The 27911-nt window shown below is 37.7% G+C and overlaps 1 protein-coding gene and 1 pseudogene across 1 annotated transcript in view; one reads left to right on the top strand and one right to left on the bottom strand.

The window, feature by feature from the left end:
• Positions 1-27911, bottom strand: part of LOC147581987 (uncharacterized) — a 155217-nt gene that overhangs the window by 124692 nt on the left and 2614 nt on the right. The window contains exons 2-3 of the mRNA XM_086702978.1: positions 18405-18678; positions 3687-3775 (exon numbers count right to left, since the gene is read on the bottom strand). Of these exons, the coding sequence (XP_086559104.1) occupies positions 3687-3775; positions 18405-18678 (363 nt within the window). The remainder of the gene's footprint in view (positions 1-3686; positions 3776-18404; positions 18679-27911) is intronic.
• LOC112859181 (U6 spliceosomal RNA) lies at positions 27433-27529 on the top strand (annotated as a pseudogene).

The following is a 27911-nucleotide window of genomic DNA, read 5'->3' as shown; positions in this document are numbered from 1 at the left end:
GAATACCAGTTATAAATTCTATGGTCTGAATTAGACAAGTATCATTACAGAGAATGTTAGTGAGAAGGAAGATGGCAGTATTATATATTACAGACACCCCATCCCTGTGTTATCAGTGAGAAGTAGGCACCTGAATTCTAGCACTTGTGTGCTATGAATTAATTAAGTGATCTTGAGAAAATCGCTTAATCTCTACCTCCATTTCCTCATTTACAAAATGGGATTAACCCGTACCTACATACTTCATAAAAACTTTCTAGGGGAAGGGGCACCTGGGTGGCTTCAGTCGGTTGAGCATCCGACTTCAGCTCAGGTCATGATCTCACAGCTTGTGAGTTTGAGCCCCACGTCAGGCTCTGTGCTGACAGCTTGGAGCCTGGAGCCTGCTTCAGATTCTGTGCCTCCCTCTCTCTCTGCCCCAACCCACTCACATCCTGTCTCTGTCTCTCTCAAAAATAAATAAACATTAAAAAAAACTTTTTAGGGGAAAAACATATTATATAACAGTGATTTGAACTGTTCAAAAGGAAGATATTTTATAAATAAAATATTGGGATGTTGCTCTACTTCAATAAGTTTGATGCTGTGAACGAAAGTTAGAAGCAGGAAAGCTCCCACCGAAATAACTATTCAAACTAAGTAAGCCTGCCACAGTTTTGTGGATGCTGACAGAAGATATGAGACTCTTGAGTCAGAGACAAAGAAAGTTACTAGTTGCAGCAAAAGGGATAACAGGAGTATCAGTATGGTTGTACCAGTGCCCAAGTCCCACAAGGCAATGTTGAGAGCCCAGTGGAGCCTGCATATGCAGTGGGGTGAGTCACTCAGAGGAGAGCCAAAGCTTAGGGAATCTGCAGCTTTTATAAAAAGCAGTAAGCAAGCCTGTTTGTCTGAAAGGAGACCAGGTGCAATACAAGAACTGCAATGTATTATCTTCTCAGGATTGCCAGCTACATTATCAATCCTGAGAAGTGGCCTAGGTAAGAGAAAAGTCAAAGCCCCAGGATTTTGGCACATTCAGCAAGACACGTAAGGGCAGAAGAAGCTCGTATCTGACTGTATCTCAACATATAGGGCATAATAATACAAATAAAGAAAAATTTAAAATAAGGTTATATGTTTTCTTAAACAAATATGATTCTAGGGGTGCCTGGTGGCTCAGTTGGTTAAGCATCTGATTCTTTTTTTTTTTTAATGTTTACTTATTTTTGATAGACAGAACACAAGGGGGAGGGGAAAAAAGAGGGAGACACAGAATCTGAAGCAGGCTCCAGGCTCTGAGCTGTCAGCACAGAGCCCAACAGGGGACTCAAACCCACAGACCATGAGATCATGACCTGAGCTGAAGTCAGTCGCCCAACCAACTGAGCCACCCAGGCACCCCTTAGTGTCAGACTCTTGATCTCAGCTCAGATCTTGATATCAGAGTTGTGATTTCAAGCCCCACAATGGGCTCCATGCTGGGCGTGAAGCCTACTTAAAAAAAAATTAAATAAGTAAAATACAATTAAAAAAATAAAAGAATTATGATTCTAGTTCCAAGGGAAAAAAATGCATGAAGGAAGTTTTACCATGCTCTCCGTTCCATTGTCTTTGGAAAGAAGATCACAAGATTAAAATGTGAAGACTCCTAACTTTCTATTGTTCATGTTAACAGATAACCATTTTAAAAGCCACTACTTTAATCTGTAGACTTGAAAAATGACTAAAAACTCCTGAAGTAACCGCCTCATCACAGAAATATCCTCAAAATAATGGTCGGTTTCTATGAACTAAGAATAGGAGAATAGTCACTAGGACTACCATGGAATCATGAAAGTGAAGCCAATAATAAGTATGTGATGGAAGAGGAAGAAGGCATGGGGAATGGAGAAATAATATATGGATAGCAAGTCTGGTTTTCAAGATTCAGTTGGATTTAAAGCAGCACAGAAAGAGCAGGAGGGTTCCACATCCTGTTTTCTCTCCTTTATATTGTGAAAGTATGGATGAGGGCCAGTCATTCTCAGCCAGGTTTTGAAGTGCATCATTTGGCTGCCAGATGCCCATTATACTAATTGGATCACTAGCCTCCTCTATGTCTCATTGACACAAGGATTCCAGGGCTACCGATTTCTTTTGCAGCATTAAAATTTAACAATACCCACGCATACAATAAACTATAAAATATTCACATCGGCCTATACTCCACTTTTGTATTATACTGTAACTCCAGAATGATTCTTCAGTAGCCTACTTGAGTGATGTGAAGGAATGCCAATACTAAATAGGTTTCTCATGCTAAGACATTTAATTTTATACTTCCGGAGCATATACTTGAAGCATTTGAGAATATTTACAGTTTGACTAGAATCATCATCTTCCTTAAGATTTTTTTCTTGTTAAGCCTATACATACAACTGCTCCAATCCAACAAATAACAAAAATTAGAGTATTTTTGTTAGGAATAGAAAAAAAAAATTTAATACCTCCACATTCAGAAATTAAAATGATTACAAAAATATACACACGGCTATATATGTATATTGTATATTGAATTCTAAGAAGAGTCTATGAACATCATTAATTAGTTATAGATACATTGATTCATTTTGTTTTATTCTCCATTTAAAAGGAGAAATCTGAATAAATATTAATATCAATCTCCATTGAATGAACTGGTGCTAAATGAAAGTAACTTTCCATAAAAATGTCTACATATTCATGATTTATAAAATGAGATTTTCTATTAATGCTACATTATTTAACTTTTTCCAAGAAAGACTCATATACACAACGGATCTTATATTAAACAGGGATCTGGGTTGCAGACAACAGAATCCACTGTGGTTGGTTTAAGAAAGAAAGGATTTACTACAGGTATTAGGTAGTTTATAGAATCTTTGGAAACGTTAGTGAAATCATTTCTAGGCCAAACTTCCAGGAACAACTTGTTGAAGATGCTGAGCAGACCCCAGAACTACAGTGTTTCCACCACAGTCAGGAAATTAGAGCCACCACATCTGAGCAAAGAGTCATGCGGTTTTTGCTAATTCCTGTACCACCAAAATGGATGCCCCCGTCCTACCTTTTCTGCCATACATATTAATGTCATAAAAATATATCTGTCAGAATCTAAATCATGAACCCATATCCTAAAAGACAAGTGGGGGGAGGGGCTGGAAAAGGTAGGTTTTGTTTTAATGCTTTGGTTTGGTTTTATGTTCTACATTGAGATGGTGGGGTTTACATTATTGAGAACTATAAAAAATGTAGCCATTTCAAAATGCAGCCGTGTTCAAAAGATTGTGGGTAACCTCAAATTGCAAATGTCAACTTCAGATTTTTATCACAAAATTTAGGGTACTTTACTTAATACATTTTCCATGTTTTTTCTCATTCTAGATAAGTAAATGGAGTGTCTTAGCAGTCCAGTCATTTTTTATTGTTTTCTTATTTTGCTTATAATAAATTTTGGTCTTCATCCTATTTTCAGTTTTAGTTTCCTCTAGATTGGTTTGAAAACTCATTATTACATTACAGAGTTCAAAGCACAAACCCCAAACTATTATATATTTCTTTTGGCCAATATTCAATTTGTAACATGTCTTTTGTCTCTGAAGTTCTGTTAAACTCTACATACCACCTGCCACTATTTTCCTTAGGGGACTGCTAAGACCTAGATAGAACATTTCTGTGTCACTTACTCTCGATAGATTGTGGTCTGGCAGAGTTGGAGCTGTACTTCATTTGGAAAACTATGAAATGACATATTCTTCTTTTGACGTAGTTGAATCTTAAAAAAAGAAAGAAAACAAACGATAGCTTACAGAAGGGCTAAAGGTAAATGATTATGAGGTTCTATATCAGCTCAGCTCCCTTTCACGTTTCTGATAACCAAAAAAAGAGTCGATTTTATGTGTTCTCCAAAATTTGGCCATTTTTTATGTGGTAGATGTTGGCAGTTGTAATCTTCTTTATCTGGATTAATAAGAATTTGGTATGATTCTAATAGAGCAAAACTTCTCCTATGGAAGGGAAGGAGTAGGAGACGTGGATAGTTGATAGGAGATGTAGGAGATGGTCTTCCCCAACATTCCATAGTGTTAGACACCCCACCTCTATGACGGAATTGTAAGAATTCCACCAGAACTTAGCTTGCTCAGCAGAGCAATCAGGATAAACCATTGACCAGAAAAATTAAATCTATTGGTGCCTGGGAGTCTTTCATTGGAAGATGTTAGCAGTGAGAAATTCAAAGGTGAATTTTTCCCCTCTTCTAAAGTATTAGGTTATAATACACATAAATATTGCATCTGTCTTCTATCGTTAAGAAAAAACTATGATGTGGTACTAAATCTTTAAAATATTTTCATTTTCAAAAGGTTAAAAACAAAGATATGCTTATACCACTTCATACCATATACAAAGATTAACTCAAAATGGATCAATAACCTAAATATAAGATGTAAACACTATTAAACCAGAAAACATAGGGATAAACCTTCATGACCTTAGGTGTAGTAATGGACTATTAGATAGAATACCAAAAGCACAAGTAGCAAGACAAAAAATAAATGGAGCTTCATCACAACTAAAAACTTTTTGCATCAAAGGACATTATCAAGAAAATGAAAAAACGACATATACAATGGGAAAAAATATTTGCAAACCATATATCTGACCAGGGTTTAATATCCAGAAGACAAAGAATTCCTACAACACAGTAACAAGACAAACAAGCCAATTTGAAAATGGGCGAAGGACTTAAATAGATATTTCTCCAAAGAATGTAAACAAATGACCAAAAAATACTTGAAAAGATGCTTAATATTCTTAGTCACTTTGGAAATGCAAATTAAAACCACAATGAGTTACCACATCACACCTACCAGGATGGCTCTAATTTAAAAAAGAGAAAAGGGAAAAACAACAAGTGTTGGTAAGTATGTGAAAAATTAGAACAATTGGAACCCTTGGGCATTGCTAGTGGGGGTATAAAATGGTACAGCTGCTTTGGAAAACAGCTTGGTAGTTACTCAAAAAGCTATAGAATGATCATATGACCCAGAAATTCCACTTCCAGGTGATCCATTCTCCAGCTACCAATTCTGGCAACCACTGAAAATCATTTGTTTTCTTTCCTTTGGTTGTGCCTTCCACATTATCATGTAAGTAGAATCATACAATACATTGCTTTTTGTGTCTGACTTAGCAAAATTCATTTAAAGATCTCCCTGTCTCATGTGAATCAACAGTTTCTTTTAATTGTCCAGCTGTATTTCATTGCATAGATGTATCAGTTTATCAACTCACCTGTTGAAAAATATTTATAAGGACTATCCTCAAGTTTTCCTTTTCATTACTAAAGAATTAAAACTCCATTTAATTACTAAACAAGCATAGTTTTTTGCATTGATAATTTATTTTAATTCTGTGAAATATTTATGATGTACAGACTTTATTATTTATAAGAAGGCCTAACTAACTAAAAGCTCTCATTTTCTGACCTGCTAGGTAACAGTTTTCTGTAATGGCTACTAGATAAAATGATTTGAAATGTTAAGGTGCTTAAACACTTAAGTAACAATGGCTACATGTCATGAGCATATCTTTTTAATGCCATTTTAACCATTTTTAAGTGTACAATTCAGTGGCATTAATTACATTCATATCATTGTGCAACCATCATTCACTCTGTTTCCAAATATTTTCCATCATCCCATATAGCAACTCTGTGACCATTAAGTAATAATCCCCCATCCTCTCTTTCCTGTAGGCCCTGACAACAACTACTATATTCTCTGCTCCTATGAGTTTGACTATTTTAGGATCCTTCATATAAGTGGAAAGATGATATTTATTGTTCTGTGATGGGCTTATTTCATTTAGCATAATATCCTCAAGTTTTATCCATATTGTCACAGGTATCAGAACTTCATTCTTTTTGAAGGCTAAATAATATTACATTGTACAGATAGGCCACATTTGCTTTATCCATTCGTCTGTTCATAGACATTTAGGTTATTCCCCACCTCAATGATTGTAAATAGTGCTGCAATGGACATGGGAGTGCAAACATCTCTTGAAGATCCTAATTTCAATTCTTTTAGATAAATACCATAAGTGGAATTGTTGGATCACATGGTAGTTCTATTTAGAATTTTTTTTAAAATTTTTTTAACGTTTATTTATTTTTGAGACAGAGAGAGACAGAGCATGAACAGGGGAGGGGCAGAGAGAGAGGGAGACACAGAATCTGAAACAGGCTCCAGGCTCTGAGCTGTCAGCACAGAGCCCGACGCGGGGCTCGAACTCACGGACTGCGAGATCATGACCTGAGCCGAAGTTAGATGCCCAACCGACTGAGCCACCCAGGCGCCCCTATTTTGAATTTTTTTGAGAAAACTTTATACTGTTTCCCACAGCAGTGGTACCATTTTACAGTCTCATGAACAGTGTACAAGAGTTCTAATTTCTCTACATCCCCAGCAACACTCATGGTCTTTTGATTTTATGATAATAGTCATTCTAACAGGTATGAAGTGATATTTTATTGTGCTTTTGATTTGCATTTCCCTGATAATTACTGAGCTTAAGCATCTTCTCATATATCTGGTGGCCATTTGTATGCTTTTGGAGAAATGTCTGTTTAGTTCCTTTGCCCAGTTTTCAATTGGGTTATTTGGGTTTTTTGCTATTGAATTGTAACAGTTTCTTCTGTATGTTAGATATTAATCCCTTACCAGATAAATGATTTGCAAATATTTTCTTCCATTTCATAGATTGTCTTTTTTATTTTGTTGATTGTTTCCTTTGATACACAAAAGCCCTTTAGTTTGATGTAGTCCTGTCTATTTTTGCTTTTGTTGCCTGTGCTTTTGGTGTCCTATACCTGAAATAATTGCCAAGATCAATGTCATGATGGAATATATCCCATTCACAATAGCATCAAAAAGAATTAAATACTTAGAAATACATTTAAGCAAGGAAGTAAAATATCTGTACACTGAAAACTACAAAACATTAATGAAAGAAATTAAAGAAGATATATACAAATGAAAAGACATCTCATGTTCATGGATTGGAAGATTTAATATTGTTAAAATGTCCACACTACCCAAAACGATCCACAGATTCAGTGCAATCCCTATCAAAATCCCAAAGGCATTCTTTACAGATATTAAAACAAAACAAAACAAAAAGCCAACCTTAAAATATGGAACCACAAAGGATCCTCTATAGCTAAAACAATCTTGACAAAGAAAAACAGAGCTGGAGGCATCACACTTCCTGGTTTACAAATATATTACAAAGTTACAGAAATTAAAATCGTATGGTACTGGCATAGAGACAGACATACAGACCAGTGGAACAGAATAGAAAGCCCAGAAATAAATCCATGCATATATGATCAACTGATCCTCAGCAAGGGCACAAGAATATATAATGAGGAAAGAATAGTCTCTTCAACAAATAGTGCTGGGAAAATTGGATATCTATACGTAAAAGAATGAGGGGCGCCTGGGTGGCACAGTCGGTTAAGCGTCCGACTTCAGCCAGGTCACGATCTCGCGGTCCGTGAGTTCAAGCCCCGCATCGGGCTCCGGGCTGATGGCTCAGAGCCTGGAGCCTGTTTCCGATTCTGTGTCTCCCTCTCTCTCTGCCCCTCCCCCGTTCATGCTCTGTCTCTCTCTGTCCCAAAAATAAATAAACGTTGAAAAAAAAAAATTAAAAAAAAAAAAAGAATGAAATTGGACCTTTATCTTACACCATACACAATCATCAACTCAAAATGTAATAAAGACTTATACATTTTATATGTAATAAATATTTACATTTACATTTACATTTTCCATCAAGAATCCATGATTCTTAAAAAATTACTGATTCTTAGGCTAGGGTACAGAAAATACAAGATAAGCCAGAAGGAGCATCTTACAGTTCCAGAAAGTAAGTTAGCACTTAAAAAGAAAAAAAAGAAAAGAAAAAAGATATGGGTTTGTGGAAAGAACACAGGAAACAACTCTTAAGAGCTCCTGATGGCCAGAGCTGGGATAATTTGAACAATACAATAAACACAGATAGTAACTAATTACAAGCCAAAGAATAAAATAAATATCCATAAGTCAATAAATATCCATGAGTTCACACTGATATAAATACATGAATGAATGAATAAATGAAAAAAAAAGGCAATTCTTTCTATAGAAGAACTATCATTACAGGAAGGATGAGGAAAATGGAAAGCCATCAGCAGAGTACTGCTGACTTAAACAAAACAAAACAAAACAAACCAGTGGCACCTGGGTGGCTCAGTTGGTTAAGTGTTGGGCTTTGGCTCAGGTTATGATCTCGAGGTTTGTGAGTTTGAGCCCAGCATTGGGGCTCTGTGCTGACAGCTCAGAGCCTGGAGCCTGCTTCAGATTCTGTGTTTCTTTGCCCCTCCCCTGTTCACTATCACTCTAGCTCTCTCAAAAATAAATAAACATTTTTAAAAAATTTTTTAAAAAGCCAGCCATTTTACCAGCAAAATGAGTTTACTCAAAAATAGAGAACTGCAATACAGGACAAGCAAACTTTGGAGAACCACAGGCAAATCCAGAGAATAGAAGAGAGGGGTTTGTTTTTATGGTGAAAAGGAAGAAGTTGGAAAGCGGCTATTTCACAGAGGAATTCACGGCTTCTCATTGGCATAGTGTGGCAGTTTCTCAATGGCTGGGCTGTTTCTGGACAAGGAGAAATTCTCCTTCCTCCTCCTGGGATATGTAAAGTAAGTTTTCTCCTGTTGAGGGTCTGAGTGATAGTGTGTGAGAGCTTCCCCTTCAGGATTTCTGGACTCCATCTTGAATGAGGTTTCTGTTATTTGTTTTCACAGTACCAAAGTAACAATTGCTGCAGGCAACATCCACTGATGAACTAATATTAGTGAGTGAAACTTTAAAGATACCCCACACTGCCTCATAGTATCTCTCATCAAATATTAATAACTCTGGTGCTTTTAACATATGTCTACAATGTCTTAAATACTCCTTCCAGGAGACAGATCCCCTCAACTGGACTTTATAATTCCAGTGGTTTAGATAGACTTAGTAACTTATTTCCCACAGCACAGAATATGGAAAGAGGAAAATTGTGACTTTACCGTGGAGAGACCTGGAACACACCACCTAAGCCAAGCGATCAGGGGTAAGATCACCATTACTAAGACAGATATCGTGTACCTCAAATCCACAACCTCAGTCTAATCATGTGGTAAAAAGGCAAACCCAACCTGAAGAACATCTAACCTGTACTCTTCAAAAGTGTCAAGGTAATTAAAGGAACTGTCACAGATTGCAGGAGACAAAGGAGACATGACATGACGACTAAAGACAGTGTGGTATCCTGACCTGAATCGTGGAAGAGAAAGAATACCAGGGAAATCTACATAGTCTGTAGTGAATCGCATTTGTTGAACCAATCTTAATTTATTAGTTTTGATCATTGTACTATGACTACATGAGATATTAACATTAGGGGAAGCTGGGTAGAAAGTATACAGGAGCTATCAGTACTATCTTCAAAGCTCTTCTGTAAATCTAAGATTATAGAAAAAAAGTTTACAAATTTTTTAGCCTTAGCTAAACACAGGGCTTACACTCAGTAACTTGGAATTAGTGGGTCTCAATCTCAGAGGACTCAAACCAAACATAAAAAACATATCAGTAGTAACCAATTATTACTAATCACCTGTGCATTTGAATGTGCAAGTTCTCCAAACTAAAATCTCCCAGGAGTGTGGCTGAGGTAGCTGTTTGACTGTTGCTCTGTGAGGTGGTCCTTTTTCAACACACCTGGCTGCAGATACAGAGTACATAAGGAGAATGAATCCCTTTCTTCTAGTCACTGCATCACGGCTAGAGATTAGCACTGGTGGGTGGGTGGCTGAGGTGAGATGAAGCAAATGGAAACTGGTAATTGGCACTTCGTAGAAAGATGGTTAAAGCGTAAGGAATGTAGTTATGTTCACCTCAGTGCTTTCTTCTTACCTAAAATGCACATAACATTCATTTACATATCTACCTTTATGACAATGCAGAGGAAATTCTCTGGTTTACAGTCCTTTTATTCCGAGTTACTCCTATCTGATTACGTACAAACTGTTCATCCCTACCAGTCTCTTTTTGACAACATCCAGAATGGGGATTTCCAATGCGTCACTTCTAGAGCTACTTAAAGAATTAAAAGGGGTCTCTGGGTGGGCAGGGATTTTTGAACTTCGAATATTTCCAAAAACTTAATGAGATCATTAATTTACCTGTTATAAAGCTGCCCAGAATAATATAACTTCTAACTTTTTTTTTTTTTTTTTTAAGTAGGCTCCACACCCAGCATGGAGCCCAGCACAGGGCTTGAACTCACAACCCTGAGATTGAGACCAGAGCTAAGATCAAGAGTTGGATCCTTAACCAACTGAGCCACCCAGGCAACCCCAGAATAACATAACTTTTATTTGCTTTAGCTGGAATCATGGCAACTTGGCATGAACAAAAGTGCTGACTGACAGTAAGCTATATTTTTGATTTGGAAAAGCAGAGAGATAAATTAACTATTAATAAATGACTTTTGTTAGTAGGCGAAGACCTTTGAAAACAGGGGGTTCAATGGGGCAGCAATGACTAAAAGCCAGTGTGTTACTTACTGCATAAAATACTCTGCACTCAGCTCTTGACCCTAAAAGCCACTCTGCCATCAGAATCCTCAGCCTCTATCTGCCCAGCACTTCTTCCTACCCTGGAAAACCTTTTCTGGTGATCTCTGCCAGTACCTTACAAGTGCTTGGTAATTTAATGCTATCTTGATTGCTGTATGCATCCTCAAGAAACTATATACTTAATAGTATACATGATTCATAAAGAGTTGAGTAAATATGGTGTCTATTTTTATACCTTCAGGAACATAATTCTCTACTTAAAATAGGTTCCATGAGAAAGATAAATTTAACTTCCATCATGTTTGTTTATGCTACTTTTTCCAAGTTATAAATTCACAGTTGAGGACTATGTGTACTTACACAAGAATATCAGCTCTTAGTAACAAGGATTTACATGGCTGTAATATTTACCAGGGTTAGGTCCTCCCAGGCTAAAATGGCATAAGGTAGATTCAAGACAATTTGACAAGCACGGAAAATACTGACTTTTAGAACTGTCTGATGCCAAAAATGATGAATACTGGCAATATGGCACTTTATTTTTTAGGATACTCTGGAATGCTTCGTATCTTAAAATGTTTAAAAATCAATACCTCTTTTAACTTTATAGCTGGTTTACAAAACATCCTTTAAAGGCTAAAAAATGACAAATGTAAATCCAATTTACCTGAGGTTATTAAAATTTTAATAGAAGCAGAGAAGGTTCACCTAATCTCTTAGAGGCAGAAATCCATATCTATATAATAGATCACTGAAGTTTGTTTAAAGATTAGTAAATTAAAATTACAGACAACATTTTAATAGGCTTAAATGAATTGATTTACATTCAAAATCAATTATCTCAAATATATAGCTCAATGTAGTATATAGTAGCACCCCAATCATAAATATTTCTTTAATCAATCAATGAAATAAATGAAAGAAGAGAATAGCTTCACCAAACCAAATGAAAATGTAAATACTCCAACCCTCTTTATTTAATCCCATTTTGTTTTCTAAAACCCTAAAATTAAGACAAGGATTAGGAGAGTAGAAATACAGGAAAAATAATTTAGCTTTATGTTTTATGGTGTTAACCTATATTTGCTTAAAATGATAGAAAAGCATAACGGATAATATATTGGAATGATATATTTCATATATTGGAATAATCGTATATCAGGAAAAAAATCTTTTTTAATTTCTTTACCTCTCTGAGATTTTCTTGGATTCTTTGCTTAGGTTAAATGAACCTAAGTGCTTAGTGTTTTCAGCTTTTCAAAATCTTTGCTCTGTAAAACAAAGTGTATTTACATGGAATACATTCTACCTGTCCCCACACACACAATTTCTTCTAAAAATTTGGACTAGATTTATAGCATAGGGAACATGTTATGTTTATGTGATCCTGACTTTTAACTTTACAGAGTTTACAGATAAACTCCATTGAAATAACTTTAAGAAACAGATTTACTTAGAAGAATTGAAGTACAAAGTATGGAATTCAGTGGTCATGTTATAGACAGGCAAGTTTGATTACAACCAAGACAATAAAACCATTACAGCAAATTGAGAATTTCTTGCATGATGACAAGCCATTTCTTGATTTATGGCTATGAGTCACCCCATGAATGTAGTTCAATCTCATGTCAACTCAATTAAATAGAGATCACATTCACCAAAAAGACTCCATGGACCTATACAAGAGCATCAACAGTCCTTTTCATCTAGGGAATTCAATTTCAAAATAGTGTTATAGACTAAGAGTTATGCTAGAAAGTGAAATACAACTCAGTTTGGTTGAGTTTATTTATCCCAATAGAATATGTTTATTTATCCCAATAGAATATCCCATAGAATATGTTTCTTTAAAATTTTATTCTAGGTCTTAGGCCTCAACACAAAAAAGTATGACCTCCATCCAATATCTTGATAACAATTTACTCTTCACATCCCATACCTGATGACGAGAATCTCAACATAGATCTAAGATACCCCTAGACTTATTCTGATAACTTGTTTGCTCTTATTAATAGTAGTAATAATAATAATAGTAATTTATTGAGCCTTTAGTATGTTTCAGGCAATATTGCAAGCACTTTGCATGTATTAACTCATGAAAGCAGTTTACATTTTCAGGCTTCCTATGTAAGGAAGAAACTCTCCTGGTTATTTAACATAACTACGACTGACATACAAAATTTGCTGACTTAATTCTTCTGGTTTTTGGCAGCTATTTTAAAAAAAGGAATCAGTGACAACAGCACCATAGTCTACCAAAGCAATATGGCAGAGATAATGCAATACATAATCTTTAAGTCAAGGAACTTTGCTCCACTATACCTCCTGCCTACATTGGGAAGCAAATTAACACTCCCATCTTGGCTGGCACTGTTCTAATGGAATTGAATAATTTACTCATATAAGTTCATGAAAAAGGAACTTTTAATTGGTTTAACCCTATAATCTTATGTGAATGCCAGCAACCAGAAGAATATTATTATTGATATGATTAATATATAACAATTTAATTGAGCCAAATTTTTTAAAAAACACAAAGTGAATTGCCTTATTTGATGTCAATATATTCTCCAAATACATATAGGAATTTAGCTCGATGAAGCATAATAAACTGTAATTTTCAGAATTCAATTTTACTCTGTGATAGAATATATATAGATAGTAAGCTCAAATTATTTTAATATTAACTATATTAAAATTTCAAACAGATCTACAAAACAGGTGTCATTGTGAAAACAGCCAGTACATTCATATGCATATAAAGAATGGAGGGAAATATACCAAATTGTTACAACTGATCATCTTAGGAATGGAATTTTTAGTCATTTTTATTTTCTTCTTTATAATCTTTCTATAACTGCCAAATTTCTTACACTTAACGTGTATTATTTTATTTTATTCCAAAATTTTAAAAAGCAACATTTTTTTCTGATTATATCAGTGATACATTTACATTTAAAACTGAAAATCTATTGAAATTCTGTTTATTCACTGCCTCACCAAGTCTGGGTTCAGCTCCCTTTATAGGCATTTCAACCACAGTCTACACCATTAGCACTGCAGTGCTAATGCTAATGAATGTTTAATTGGCTGTCTTCTTTCCTTTACCATAAGCTACACGAAGGCAGGGAACAACTATAGCTGATTGTTAAAGCCCTGTACTTACTACAATGCCCAGCAGACACAGGCACCCAATAAATAGTTGTTGAAATAGAAGTCCTTTCCTTTAAAAATTATAAACTGCAATAGGATCAACATTCCTGCACATACAAATGTTTGCACTTATCCAATTACTCTTAAGGGGTAAATTTCTAAAAGTAGAGTTGCAAAAACAAAGCTCTGCACATTCTGAATTTGAATATACATTGTCAAATTGCCCTCCATAATCCCTGGAGAAATTTACATTCCCACCAACAATGGGAAAGTGTCCATTTCCCCATATCCTTGAAACACTGAGTGTTACCACCTTAAAAACAAAAGACAAAAAACACACACATTTCCAAAGGAGAGATTACTATCCATTACTATTATATTAGAAAAAAAAATTAATATATTACAGATTTTGCTATTCTTAAAACTACAAAGCTATTAAGGTGCAGATAAAAAACACTAACCAAACTATATTTTAGAATGAATGATTGCTCATGCCGAACAGTAGTTCATTAGCTGATTGATTCTCTGTTTAAGTAAAATAGTGCCCATTCTTCTGTTCAACTTTCTTCAAAGTACTGATAGAGGAGACAATACAAGTATGTAGAAAAATATGTGTAAGTACTTACCTGATAGAGTAAATGTGTAAGAAAACAATCTAATAGGGAAATAAATTGACTGGAGTAGAACAAATACAGGCTCATGTGCAAGTTAGGATCTGGGGAAGAACTCTAAGGTATGGACTCAAAAAACCAGGTGAAATGCGTAACTTACTGTGAAGACAATTATATGTTGCTGTGACAAATGAAGTTGGAAAATGCTCTGTCTTGCTACCCTAGAGCTGCACTTCCAAAAGCCCACTGTTATCGTCCACAGGAATGCTTACTAGTACCCCCAACTCAGTGTGCCCAAAATAAAACTGTAATTGGGATAAGCAGCAAAGGGAAAGGGAAAAAGCAAGGCAAAGATGTGGGTCTCACTGCAGTCCACCCCAGCCTGATCCACAGGGAGCTGCAAACCAGGAATACATGGCAGGGGGGGATTCCTCCTTAAGGCAGGAGGTACCCCAGTACCAGTCATCCCTTAGCTACAGACCACATTTGAGAGTCTTGGGATGTAACCTCCTGGGCATTCTTGGCAGAGCAACTTTCCTTAACAGGCAATTCTTTTTTTTTACATTTATTTATTTCTGAGAGACAGAGAGACAGAGAGAGAGCACGCGCGCACAGTGTGGGGAGGGGCAGAGAAAGAAGGAGACACAGAATCTGAAGCAGGCTCCAGGCCTTGAGCTGTCAGCACAGAGCCTGACGTGGGGCTAGAAGCCACAAACTGTGAGATCATGACCTGAGCTGAAGTGGGACGCCCAACTGACTGAGCCACCCAGGCATCCCGTCAGGCAATTCTTGAAAGAAGGTGCAGCTGTGAGCTGTTGGCAGCCTATATTCATAGCAGCTGAAGAATGGGGGCACCTACTCACCTGAAATATTCTGCTTCAGTTTCCTCTTCCATGAAGTGGAACTAATGATAGCAGCTATTTCACATGCTTTTCAAAACTAAGTAATAATGGGTGAAAGCACTCAGAATAACATTTTACGTTACACAGTATATGTAATTCACTTAGAATCACACATAGCAAATAGTAAATGCTCAATAAATGTTATGTTACTGTTGTTGCTGTTGTTGTGTCCTCAGAATTACCCACACCAAGTGCCTCATTGCCCAAGTGCCATCCATGTGCCCAGGAGTAAGATTTTTCCTCAAACATTAGTTAAGAGCAATCTAAAGATTTCACCTCTAGATGGATACACATATCAATTTTATCTGACATTTTCTCTGAGTTCATAATCAAGTAAGGGTAACTTTTCTGTGTTTCTCTTTAAAGAGTAGGGATGGGTATGAAAAACGGCTTTTCTTCTAAAATCAAGAAAAAGACTAGGGTGTCTACTTTAACCACTTTTATTCAACACAATACTGGAAATCCTAGCTGTAGCAATCAGACAAGAAGAAATAAATGGTATCCAAGTTGATAAGAAGTAGGTAAAAGTGTCACTATTTGCAGACAATATGATGCTATATATATAGAAAATCCTAAAGACTCCACCAAAAAACGACTAGAACTGATAAATTCAGTAAAGTTATAGGACACAAAACAAATAAGCCAAAATCTGTTGCATTTCTATACAGTAATATAGCAGAAAGTGGGAGAAAAAGAAACTAAGAAAATAATCCCCTTAACAATTTCCCCAAAAAGAACCAAATATCTAGGAATAAACTTAGCTAATGAGGTAAAAGACCTATATTCCAAAAATTATAAAATATTGATGAAAGAAATTGAAGAGGATAGAAACAAATGGAAAAATATTCCATGCTCATGGATTGAGAGAACAAATACTGTTAAAACGTCGCTACTACTCAAAGCAATCTACAGATTTAATGAAACCCCTATCAAAACATCAACAGCATTTTTCACAGAGCTAGAACAAACAATACTAAAATTTGTATGAAATCCCAAAAGACCTAAATAGCCAAAGCAATTTTGAGAAAGAACAAAGCTGAAGGTATCACAATCCTAGATTTCAAAATACACTACAAAGCTATAGTAATCAAAAAAGTATGGTATTGGCACAAAAATAAACAGAGAACAATGGAGCACAATAGACAGCCCAGAAATAAACCCACACATATATGATCTATTAATCCATGACAAAGGAGGCAGGAATATACAATAGGAAAAAACAGTCTGTTCAACAAATGGTGATGGGATAAGTGGACAGCTATACGCAAAGGAATGAAACTGAACCACTTTCTTACATATACACAAAGATGAACTCAAAATGGGTTAAAGACCTAAATGTGAGACCTGAATCCATAAAACTCCTAGAAAAAGATATAGGCAGACATTTCTTTGATGTAGGCCGTAGAAATATTTTTCTAGACCTATCTCCTCAGGCAAGGGAAACAGCAAAAATGAACTATTGGAAATACACCAAAATAAAAAGCCTTCACATAGCAAAGGAAACCATCAACAAAACAAAAAGGCAACCTACTGAATGGTTATTTGCAAAAATATATAAAGAACTTATACAACTCAACATCCCCCCAAATCTGATTTTAAAAATGAGCAAAGGACCTGAACAGACATTTTTCTAAATAAGATGTACAGATGACCGATAGACACATAAAAAGACGCTCAACATCATCAGGGAAATGAAAATCAAAACCACACTGCATTATCACCTTACACCTGTCAAATGGGTAGAATCAAAAACACAAGAAATAATAAATGTCAGCAAGGATGTGGAGGAAAAGCAACCCTTGTGCACTGTTGGTAGGAATGCAAATGGGTGCAGCCATTGCAGAAAAATAGTATGGAAGTTCCTCAAACCCTTAAAAATAGAATTACCATATGATCCAGTAACCTTATTACTGGATATTTACCCAAATGGGAAAAACCACTAATTTCAAAAGTTATATGCACCCCTAAGTTTATTGCAGCATTATTCACAATAGCCAAGATATGGAAGCAACCCAAGTGTTCATCCACTGATGAATGGATAAAGATGTGGTGTGTGTGTATATATATATATATAATAGAGTATTACTCAGCCATAAAAAATTAGATCTTGCCTTTTGCAACAACATGCATGGACCGAGAGGGTATAATGCTAAGTGAAATGAGTCAGACAAAGATAATGCCAGATGATTTCACTCATATGTGTAATTTGAGAAATAAAATGAACAGTTAAAGAAGACAAAACAAACAAACAAACAAAAAATTAGGCTCTTAATTACAGAGAACAAACTAGTGGTTTCCAGAGGGGAGGCAGAAGGGGGTATGAGTGAAATAGGTGAAAGGGATTAAGAATACACTTATCTCGATGAGCACTGAGTAATGTACAGAATTGTTGAATCATTATATTGTGAATCTGAAACTAATATAACACTAAGTTAATTACATTTCAATTTAAAAAGGGGGGTAGCTGGAAAAACATAAGAGTGGGGATGGGAACTATCTAAACGTTGGCTGAGATTTGGTTCTGTGGCAGATCCTCACTAGATGGATTCTTCGTCTAGTTCTTGATAGGAAAACCAAAACTAAAAATAAACCCCTCTCTCATCTAAGATGTGTGACCCCAACCAGGAGAGACCAGAGTTTTCCTCAAGAGTTCCCACAAAGATACACCCCATACTTGGAGCGACACTGTTAAAATCAGCCCCAGGAGCCAAATCTCTGACCCTTGCATTCTCCAGAGGCAAATACAGAAAATTTAGACTCCTCCTCCTCTTCTATCTCCTGCTGGAAACTAAGTTGACCTCTTAGTCACAGCTGACTAAAGAGAGTGGGATGATCAGTGGCCAGTGGATAGGGTTCCCAGCCGAGAGATGGCAGCGATTTTGCCCGTCTAGGAATGCCAGCAAATTCGAGGAGGGGGCGGGCTTCGCTGCGAAGGCTTCTTCACCCCAGGTCCTCGCGAAGGAGCCCCGCGGTGCAGCTACCTTTCGGAACAGGCACACCAAAGGGAGCCGCGCGGGAGACACAGCCCTGGCAGCGGCGAGCAGGCGCCTGGGCGGCTGTTACCTTTTCGTGCTCGGGGTCAGTCCACAAGGGAGCGCCAGGATCCCCGACGCCCGCCCGCGGGAGCCTTCCCCTCTCCCGCTGGCTGGGGACTGGGCCAGGGCCACCCAGGAGCCTGGGGGCTCGTCCTCCCCGGGGACGCAAGGCGCTCCACTCCAGCTAGGTGGCGAAACGCGGGGGCAGTGCCGAAGATGGGGGCGGGGAGGGTGCCGGAGGACCCGCCTCTGGACCCGCCCCCCGGGCTGAACCACCCTCTGGGTTCCTCCTTTTTGGGCGTCTCAAAATAGGAGGCCCACGGGTTAGCCGGGGATAGCGGGGGAGGCGCTAACGTGGCGCTATAGCTGGGAAAGGAGCCGCAGGCATGGAGGTGGGGAAATTTGAACTTTTATTTTTACTAGGAAATTACTAAGGATAGGCTATACAGGTAGATGTAACATTTACAGTCGTTCTTAAAATAATATGTGACTGTGAATAAATTTAGCGGGAGTAAGGGAGACCCCCACTCCCACCCCAGTCCGGGGTGGTGACTGGCAGGGAGATGCCCTGAGGTGCAAGTTTGAGAAGCGCTCTGTGTACGTGGGTGCTTCTTTCTGGAAACGGGAGCTCCCGCCTGGCTGGCTGGGCTCAGGGTCCGGCTCTAGGACACGCCCTCGGCCTGTCCTCCGCTTGGAGCCAACCCTACCCCACCTCCCCAGTGCAGGTGGGCAGAGGACCGGGGACCGCCCCTAGTCAACCTCCTGGATCAGGAAAGTCTGAATCTCGTATCTGGGCCCCCATGGAAAACACTGAAATCTTGGGGGATAAAAAGCCACAAGCAGAACTTGAGGGAAGTTGTCGTGAAAGCCATGGTCTGTACTTTGGCTCCAGGATAAACGGTACTGATGGCTCAAAGGGCCCTGGAAATTCTTTTCCTGGGCCGATTTAGAGGTTATTGCTTATAATTTTGGTGGGACAACTTAAACAAACAAACAAACGAACAACAACAAAAAAACAAACCATTTGCTTTCAGTTTCATAGGAAACGAAGTTAAATACACTTTAGTTATGAAGGTTTTTCTCTACATCAAGCAATTCTCTGTGACACTAGCTGGGAGACCTACAATTTCACTTGATTTGAACACTGTCAGTGTGGACAGAGTGTCAGATAAGGGCTCAGACCCTCAAGACTGCTCCCACCCTACTTCAGATGTCAATTGCAAGTAGTAGGTGACCAACAACTTCTGTCCAATTTGGCTACAGATTGGAGATTCCCACCATCTTCCTTGGGTTTGATTATTTGCTAGAACAGTTCACAGAACTCAAGGGAAAACTTACTTATGTTTACCAACTTACTAAAGGATATGATAAAGGATACAGATAAACAACCAGATGAAGAAGTACATAGAGGGAGGACTGGGAGGGTGCTGACCTCAGGAGAGTCTGTTCCCATGGAGTCGGGGTGCATCATCTTCTCTGGAAGCTCTCCAAACCCCATGCTATTGGCATTTTTATGGAGGCTTCTTCATGTAGGCACAATCAATTATCATCAACTCCTTCTCTGGAGAAGGTGGGGGGGTGGGCAGACCCAAAATTTCCAAGCTTCTAATTATGGCTTCATCTTTCTGGGGACCCCCCCCTCATCCAGGAGCCATGTAGGAGCCTATTAAGCATCGCCTCCATAGAAAAAAAATGCTTCTAATGCTCTTAACATTAAGAATTGACAGGGGTTTTATGAGCCCTGTATCAGGAATGGTTCCTCATTGTCGTGAGGATAAACTCCTAACTCTCATTAGATTTTAAAGACTCTTTTTAGTTAGCCTCACTCCTTCCACTTTCTTCTTTAGCCTCACATCTTTTTACCCTCCCTGCCTCTCCATCTCCTGCCACACCGCCTTCCCAATGGCTCCTGTTAAAATACTCTGATTTCTTCTAGGTACAGAAATGCATCTGTAATCACTCAGGCTGAAATGTCTTTGGCCTTCTTTTCCCTGGCTGGCTTCTACTGTTCCATCAGGTCTCTGACTAGATGATTTTGTCCAGGGTAGTTTCCCCTCCACAGGTTCTTATAACCACACTGTAATCTCACCACAGCACCTATCATACAGTATTGTAATTGCCCATTTCCCCCTATTTCACCACCAGACTAAGCTATTAACCTGTGCCCAAAAGGAAGCTGCAAATGTAAAGAACCTGGCCCTAGGGGCACCTGGGCAGCTCAGTCAGTTGAGCATCCTACTTTGGCTCAGGCCGTGCTCTCATAGATGGTGAGTTGGAGCTCCCTCTCTCTCTCTCTGCCCCTCCCCTATGCATGCTCTGTCTGTCTGTCTGTCTGTCTCTCTCTCTCTCAAAAACAAATAAACATTAAAAAATAAATTAAGAAGTAAAAAATAAATAAATAAATAAATAAATAAATAACCCGAGCCTGGTTCCAATCCCAGTTCCTGACTTTATGAGTTGTGTGTACTTCAGCAAGTTTCTTAACCTGTCTGGGTCTTAGTTTCCTATCTGTAAAGAAAGAGGATCACTATAAAGATTACTAAGACAAGGCATGTAAAGCATTTGTATGTAGCTAAGCGATTTGTAGATGCTCACTAAATAGTAGTTATAAATGGTAACAATTCTGCCCCAAAGTGTCTTCCCTAGACTGAACTCCTCTCAAAAGAGTTCTTATCACCATCAAGTGGAGAGAGGAAGAAAAAACTATAATTTCCCTGACCTCCAAAATACTCGTTAGCTGTATATACTTGAAGAGGTTATTTGGTCTTTCAGTCCTCAGTTTCTCGATCTGAACTTGCATAAGTAGTATCATCATAGGATAGACATGAAAGTATTTTGAACAGATATAGCATTAAAAAAATTTTTTTTTAATGTTTATTTTTGAGAGACAGACAGAGTGCAAATGGGGGAGGGGCAGAGAGAGACAGAGACATACAATCTAAAGCAGGCTTCAGGCTCTGAGCTGTCAGCACAGAGCACAACATGGGACCTGAACTCACAGACTGTGAGATCATGACCTGAGCCGAAGCCAGAAGCTGTAAAACAGCAAACTCTCACTTTTAGCTATGACTCTTATCATTTTCCTTCCTGCATTCTTTTTACTAGATAAGACAATGAAAACTACTCGGCAATGAAAAAGAATGAAATCTCACCATATGGATAGAATTAGAGTGTCTTACTAAACAAAATAAGTCAGAGAAAGACAAATATCATATGATTTGACTAATATGTGGAATTTAAGAAACACAACAGATGAACATAGGGGAAGGGAAACAAAAATAAGATAAAAACAGAGAGGGCAGCAAACCATAAAAGAATAATACAGAAAATAAACTGAGGGTTGCTGGAGGGGAGATGGATAGGGGATGGGCTAAATGGGTGATGGGCATTAAGGGGGGCACTTGTTGGGATGAGCACTGTGTGTTGCATGCAAGTGATGAATCACTGTGTTCTGCTGAAACCAATATTACACCATATGTGAACTAACTTGGATTTAAATAAATAAATTTTTAAAAATGAAAATGTATATACCACAACTGTGTGTGAAGTGGTAGATGTTCGACTGATGAATGGGTAAAGAAGATGGGGTATATATAATGGAATATTACTCAGCGATCAACAAGATTGAACTCATGCCATTTGCAACAATGTGGATGAAACTAGAGTGTATTATGCTAAGCAAAATGATTTCACTCATATGTAGAATTTAAGATACAAAACAGATGGGGTGCCTGGGTGGCTCAGTTGGTTAAGCAGCCGACTTTGGCTCAGGTCATGATATTGTGGTTCATGGGCTTGAGCCCCATGCCGGGCTCTGTGCTGACAGCTCAGAACCTAGAGCCTGCTTCGAATTCTGTGTCTCCCTCTCTCTCTGCCCCTCCCCCACTTGCACTCTATCTCTCTCTGTCTCTCAAAAATGAATAAAAAATTTAACAACAACAAAAAAGATACAAAACAGATGAACATAAGGGAAGGAAAGCAAAAATAAGATAAAGACAGAGAGGGAGAGTAACCGTAAGAGACTCTTAAATACAGAGAACAAACTGAAGGTTGTTGGTGGGGTGTTGGGTTGGGGAAGTGCTAAAGGGGTGAGGGACATTAAGGAGGACACTGGTTGGGATGAACACTGGGTGTTATATGTAAGTGATGAATCACTAAATTCTATTCCTGAAATTATTAATACACTATATGTTAACTAACTTCGATTTAAATTTAAAAAAAGAAGTTATAGTAATTCCAACCGAGTTTTAATCCATCTAAAGCCCTATATTGCCTGCTACAGATAAGTTCATGAATATGAAATATTCATATTTTAAACACATTATCGAATATTGCTATTTAAATACTATTGAGAATTTTTTATTAATTTTTAAATGTTTACTTATTTTTAAAATACAATTTATTGTCAACTTGGCTTACATACAACACCCAGTGCTCATCCCAACAAGTGCCCTCCTCAATGCCCATCACCCATTTTCCCTTTCCCCCACCTCCCCATCCACCCTCAGTTTGTCCTCTGTATTTAAGAGTCTCTTCTGGTTTGCCTCCCTCCCTCTCTATTTGTAACTATTTTTTTTCCCCTTCCCTTTCCCCATGGACTTCTGTTAAGTTTCTCAAGATCCACATATAAGTGAAAACATATGCTATCTATCCTCTGAGAACTTTTTCTAAATTAATGAATATTTATTTTGGAAAATTTCAATCTTTATATACTGAGTTTTCCATAACAAACTTTTGTCCAAACAATAAATGGCCTAAGCAGTACAATTAAATTGTTTCTTTAAAAATAACCACTCATTTCACCACATTTTTTGGTTTCAGATATTAGTAATTTTGAAAGAACCAAAATTATTTTTCAAGTATTGACTATTGTCAAAAATATCTGTTTAAAATTTAACTTTGTTAATTAAAAAGAAATCCTTTTTCTAAGGAGAACTAGAACTAGAATCAACTGATACAAGTTTCCTTTTTAATGAAAAAAAATCACAACATTTCTTTGGAGTAGCAAAACAAAGAATAGAATATTTCCAAAGAAAAAATTCCCAGAAAATAGGATCAAATAAAATAAGGGTAAATTAAAAAAGAAGAAGAAGAAGAAGAAGAAGAAGAAGAAGAAGAAGAAGAAGAAGAAGAGATGGATGTTAACTAAACTTATTACGATAATCATTTCCAATAAATACTTGTATCAAATCATTATGTTATACACCTTAAACTAATACAATGCTATATGTCAATTATATATCAATAAACTGGAAGAAATGGAAAAAAAACAGAGAAGACAAGAAAAGTTGTAAAACAAGATTTTGGGAACTTCACACTTTCTGCCTTCACCTACCAAGATAGTAGTGACATAAGCCAAACAAGTGAGCAGCAAGTATAGGAAGGCTCAATAGTCAAGAAAATTCTATATTCTGCACAACACAGCCTTGGATAATAGAGATTAGATTTATTTTTTACAATTTATCATCCACCTTAGACAAACTATTAGAAGTAGAAAATACATTAGCATTCTGGAGGAAAAGAGCAAGTTGAGCAAACATGTATCTAATTTTTTAAGTTTATTTATTTATTTTGAGAGAGAGTGAGGCAGAGAAAGGGAGAGAGAGAGAATTCCAAGAAGGCTCTGTGCTGTCAGCTCAGAGCCTGACTCAAGGCTCAATCCCTTGAACCATGAGATCATGACATGAGCCAAAATCAAGAGTCAGACACTTAACCAACTGAGCCACCCAGGAGCTCCAACACATATCTAATTTTACTAATTTCTATAAAAGCAGTAGTGAAAAGAGTGAAAAGCTTGTTTTAAAACACACAGGATAAAAAGAATGAGAGAGAAAACACTGCAAACAAGATATGAGAAGCAGGTAGAGAACAGTGAATGAGTGGTAATTGATTCAGAGTTGACTTATACCTAAATACTAACCCTGCAGAGAGGAAACTCAGAAGCAATCCAGTTCCACTACAGAATCCTAGAAAGATCTAGAATTAGTAGCACTATCTACCTCTGAAAGCAGGGGCAAACATAGAGCTACTGAAGGACTGACTAATGTCTATTTAAGAAGGAGTTAGATCCTGAGGCACCTGGGTGGCTCAGTTGGTTAAGTGTCTGACTCTTGGTTTCTGCTCAGGTCATGATCTCCTGGTTCATGAGTTCGAGCTCTGTGTCCAACTCTGTGTTGACAGTGGGGAGCCTGCTTGGGATTCTCTCTCTCTCCTTCTTTCTCTGCCACTCCCCTGCTTGAGCATGCACTCTTCGTGCGCTCTCTCTCTCTCTCAAAATAAATAAAAAGAAGCGGTTAGATCCTCAGATCACTCCCTCCCACTCTGCACAGCAGATTCAATGTTCCTCCACCACCCCTTCCAAATACTAGAAGTTTACTCTCTGGAGATAAAAAAACAAAAAACAAAAAACAGTGTTTCTGAACTAGGCAACATTAAGCACAGATGAGGACTGTAGTATTGTACTGAAACCAGAGCTACTAATAGAAAATTCATATACTGAATATTGTACTCCACACACCCCTGTCCAATCTCTTTTTTTTTTTTTTTTTAAATGAGCACTGGAATGAAGTGAGCCAGGGCTATACCTTTCAAGCAGGGAATTAGAAAATATTTCGTTAGCAAATATGAGTAGTCCAAATCAATATATCTAAAGATAACCACAAAATTTCCCTCACAAGTCACCTTTCAGTGAATCCCATAGTCAAAAGCCCAGAGCTCCCATCAGTTCAGAGCTCTCAAATATGAGCAGATGCCCAAGGATCACCAGATATCTAAAAGAAAGCCCATAGCATAAGAATCAGTCTAAAACAAAGAAAGGGAGACAACTTGGAGAAGTAGGACCATGTAGGCAAAATAATGCCTTAAATAATTATTAATGTTGGGTGCCCAGGTGGCTCAGTCGGTTAAGTGTCCCACTGTTGGTTTTGGCGCAGGTCATGATCTCGCGGTTTGTCAGCACATCAGGCTCTGTGCTGACAGTGTGGAGCCTGTTTGGCATTCTCACTCCCTCTCTCTCTGCCTCTCCCCTGATCTCTCTCTGTATCTCTCTCTAAAAAGTAAATTAAAAAATTTTAAATAATTAATGTACTCAGACAGATAGTGAAAGTTATTTTACCCATAAAAAAGAATAGGATACTATCCAACTTCAAGACTTACTATAAAGTTATAATAATCAAGACAATATGGTACTGGCATAAGAATAAATAGATCGATGAAACAAGACAGAGAGCCCAGAAATAGACCCCCATATAGACAATCAACTGATTTTTTACAAAGAAGCAAAGATAATACAGTGGAACAATGATAGTCTCTTCAACAAATGGTGCTAGAACAACTGGACATTCACATGCAAAAAAAAAAAAAAAGGAATCTAGATACAGACCTTACACCCTTCACAAAAATTAATTCAAAATTTGACCATAGGCTTAAATGTAAAAGACAAAACTGTGAAACTCCTAGAAGATAACATCGGAGAAAACCCAAATGACCTTGAGTAAGGAGAGGCTTTTTTAGGTATATCACCAAAGACATAATCCATGAAAGAAATAATTGATAAGCTGGACTTCATTAAAATTAAAAACCTCTGCTCTGTGAAAGACAGAATCAAGAGAAAGAAAAGTCAAGCCACAGACTGTGACAAAAATATTTGCAAAAGACACATCTCATGGGTTGCTTGGGTGGTGCAGTTGGTTAAGCATCTGACTCTTGATTTCAGCTCAGGTCATGGTCTCACGGTTCATGAGTTCAAGCTCCACATCAGGTTCTGTTCTGATGATGTGGAGCTTGCTTGCAATTCTGTCTCTCCTTCTCTCTGCCCTTCCCCCGCTGTGTGGGGGAAAATACTGTGAAGTACTGAAAAACAGTGAAATACAGTGAAAATACTGTATATGATATTATGATGATGGATATATGTCATTACATATTTGTTCTGACCAACAGAATGCACCACAGCCAGAGTGAATTCTAAAGTAACCTATGGACTTTAGGTGATTATGATGTGTCCATGTAGGGCCGCCTTCGGTGAAAAAGAAAAAAAGGTATCACTGTGGTGAGAAGTATTGATAACGAGAAAAGCTATGCATGTGTGGGGGCAGGAGTTATATGGGAAATGTCTGTACCTCCCTCCCATTTTTGTTGTAGACCTAAAACTTCTCTAAAAAATAAAATCTTTTATTTTTTTTTAAATATTTATTTTTGAGAGCAAAAGAGAGAGAGCATGAGTGGGGGAGGGGCAGAGAGAGAGGGAGGACAGAGGATCTGAAGTGGGCTCTGCACTGAGAGTGGAAAGCCCGATATGGGGCTCAAACTCACGAACTGTGAGATCATGACCTGAGTTATAGTCGGATAATTAACCAACTGAGCCACCCAGGTGCCCCCAAAGTAAACTATTTTAAAAAAGAAATCTTTAAAAAAAAAAAAAAGAATAAAGGGCACCTGGGTAGCTCAGTTGGTTGAGCTTCAACTCTTGATTTTGGCTCAGGTCATGATCCTAGGGTCATGGGATTGAGCCCTGCCTCAGGCTCTGTGATGAGCATGGAGCCTGCTTAAGACTCTCTGTCTGTCTGTCTGTCTCTCTCTCTCTGTCTCTCTCTCTCTGTCTCTCTCCCTCTTCCTCCCTCCCCTGCTCACATGTTCTATCAAAAAATTGAACTAAATTACATTTAAAAAGAAAAGAATAAGATGTTCTTTTAAAAAAGGAACATTCAGGGGCACCTGGGTGGCTCAGCTGGTTAAGTGGCTGACTTTACCTCAGGTCATGATCTCATGGTACATGGGTTTGAGCCCCGTGTCGGGCTCTGTGCTGACGGCTGAGAACCTAGAGCCTGCTTCTCATTCTGTGTCTCTCTCTCTGCCCCTCCTCCACTTGTGCTCTGTCTCTCAAAAATAAGTAAACATTAAAAATTTTTTTCTTAAGGAACATTCAGAAAAATCAAAAGTTCTTGGAAATTACATGTGTAAGAGTAGAAATTAAAACTCAATAGAAGTGTTAGGAGATAAAATTAAAGAAACCTTCTACAAAGTATAAAGCAAAAACACATAGAGTGCTCCCTTCAGCAACACATGTATTAAATGTGTTTATAGGTAAATACAGGGAAGATCAGCATGGCCCCTCACAAGGACAACACACAAATTTATGAAGCATTCCAAATAATAATAATAACAACAGTAACAACATCAACAACAACAACTACAAGTACTGGTGAAGAGGTGGAGAAATTGGAACATGGGTGCACAGCTGGTAGAAATTTAAAATGGTGCAGCCACTATGGAAAATAGTCTGGCATTTCCTCAAAAAATTAAACACAGAGTTACCATATGATCCAGCAATTCCACCTCTGGGTATATATCCAAAAGATTTGAAAGCAAAGACTCAAACAGGTGTTTGTACACCCATGTTTATAGCAGCTTTATTCACTCTGGCCAAAATGTAAAAGCACCCCAAATGCCCTTCATGGACAAATGACAAATAAAATGCTGTATGTACACGCAACAAAATATTATTCAGCCTTAAAAAGGAAGGACAATCTGGCACATG

Source organism: Puma concolor, chromosome B1, assembly GCF_028749965.1.
Source record: "Puma concolor isolate L17-30 chromosome B1, mPumCon1.1.hap2, whole genome shotgun sequence".
In the NCBI taxonomy this organism is placed as follows: domain Eukaryota; kingdom Metazoa; phylum Chordata; class Mammalia; order Carnivora; family Felidae; genus Puma; species Puma concolor.
This window is presented reverse-complemented; position numbering and strand designations above follow the sequence as displayed.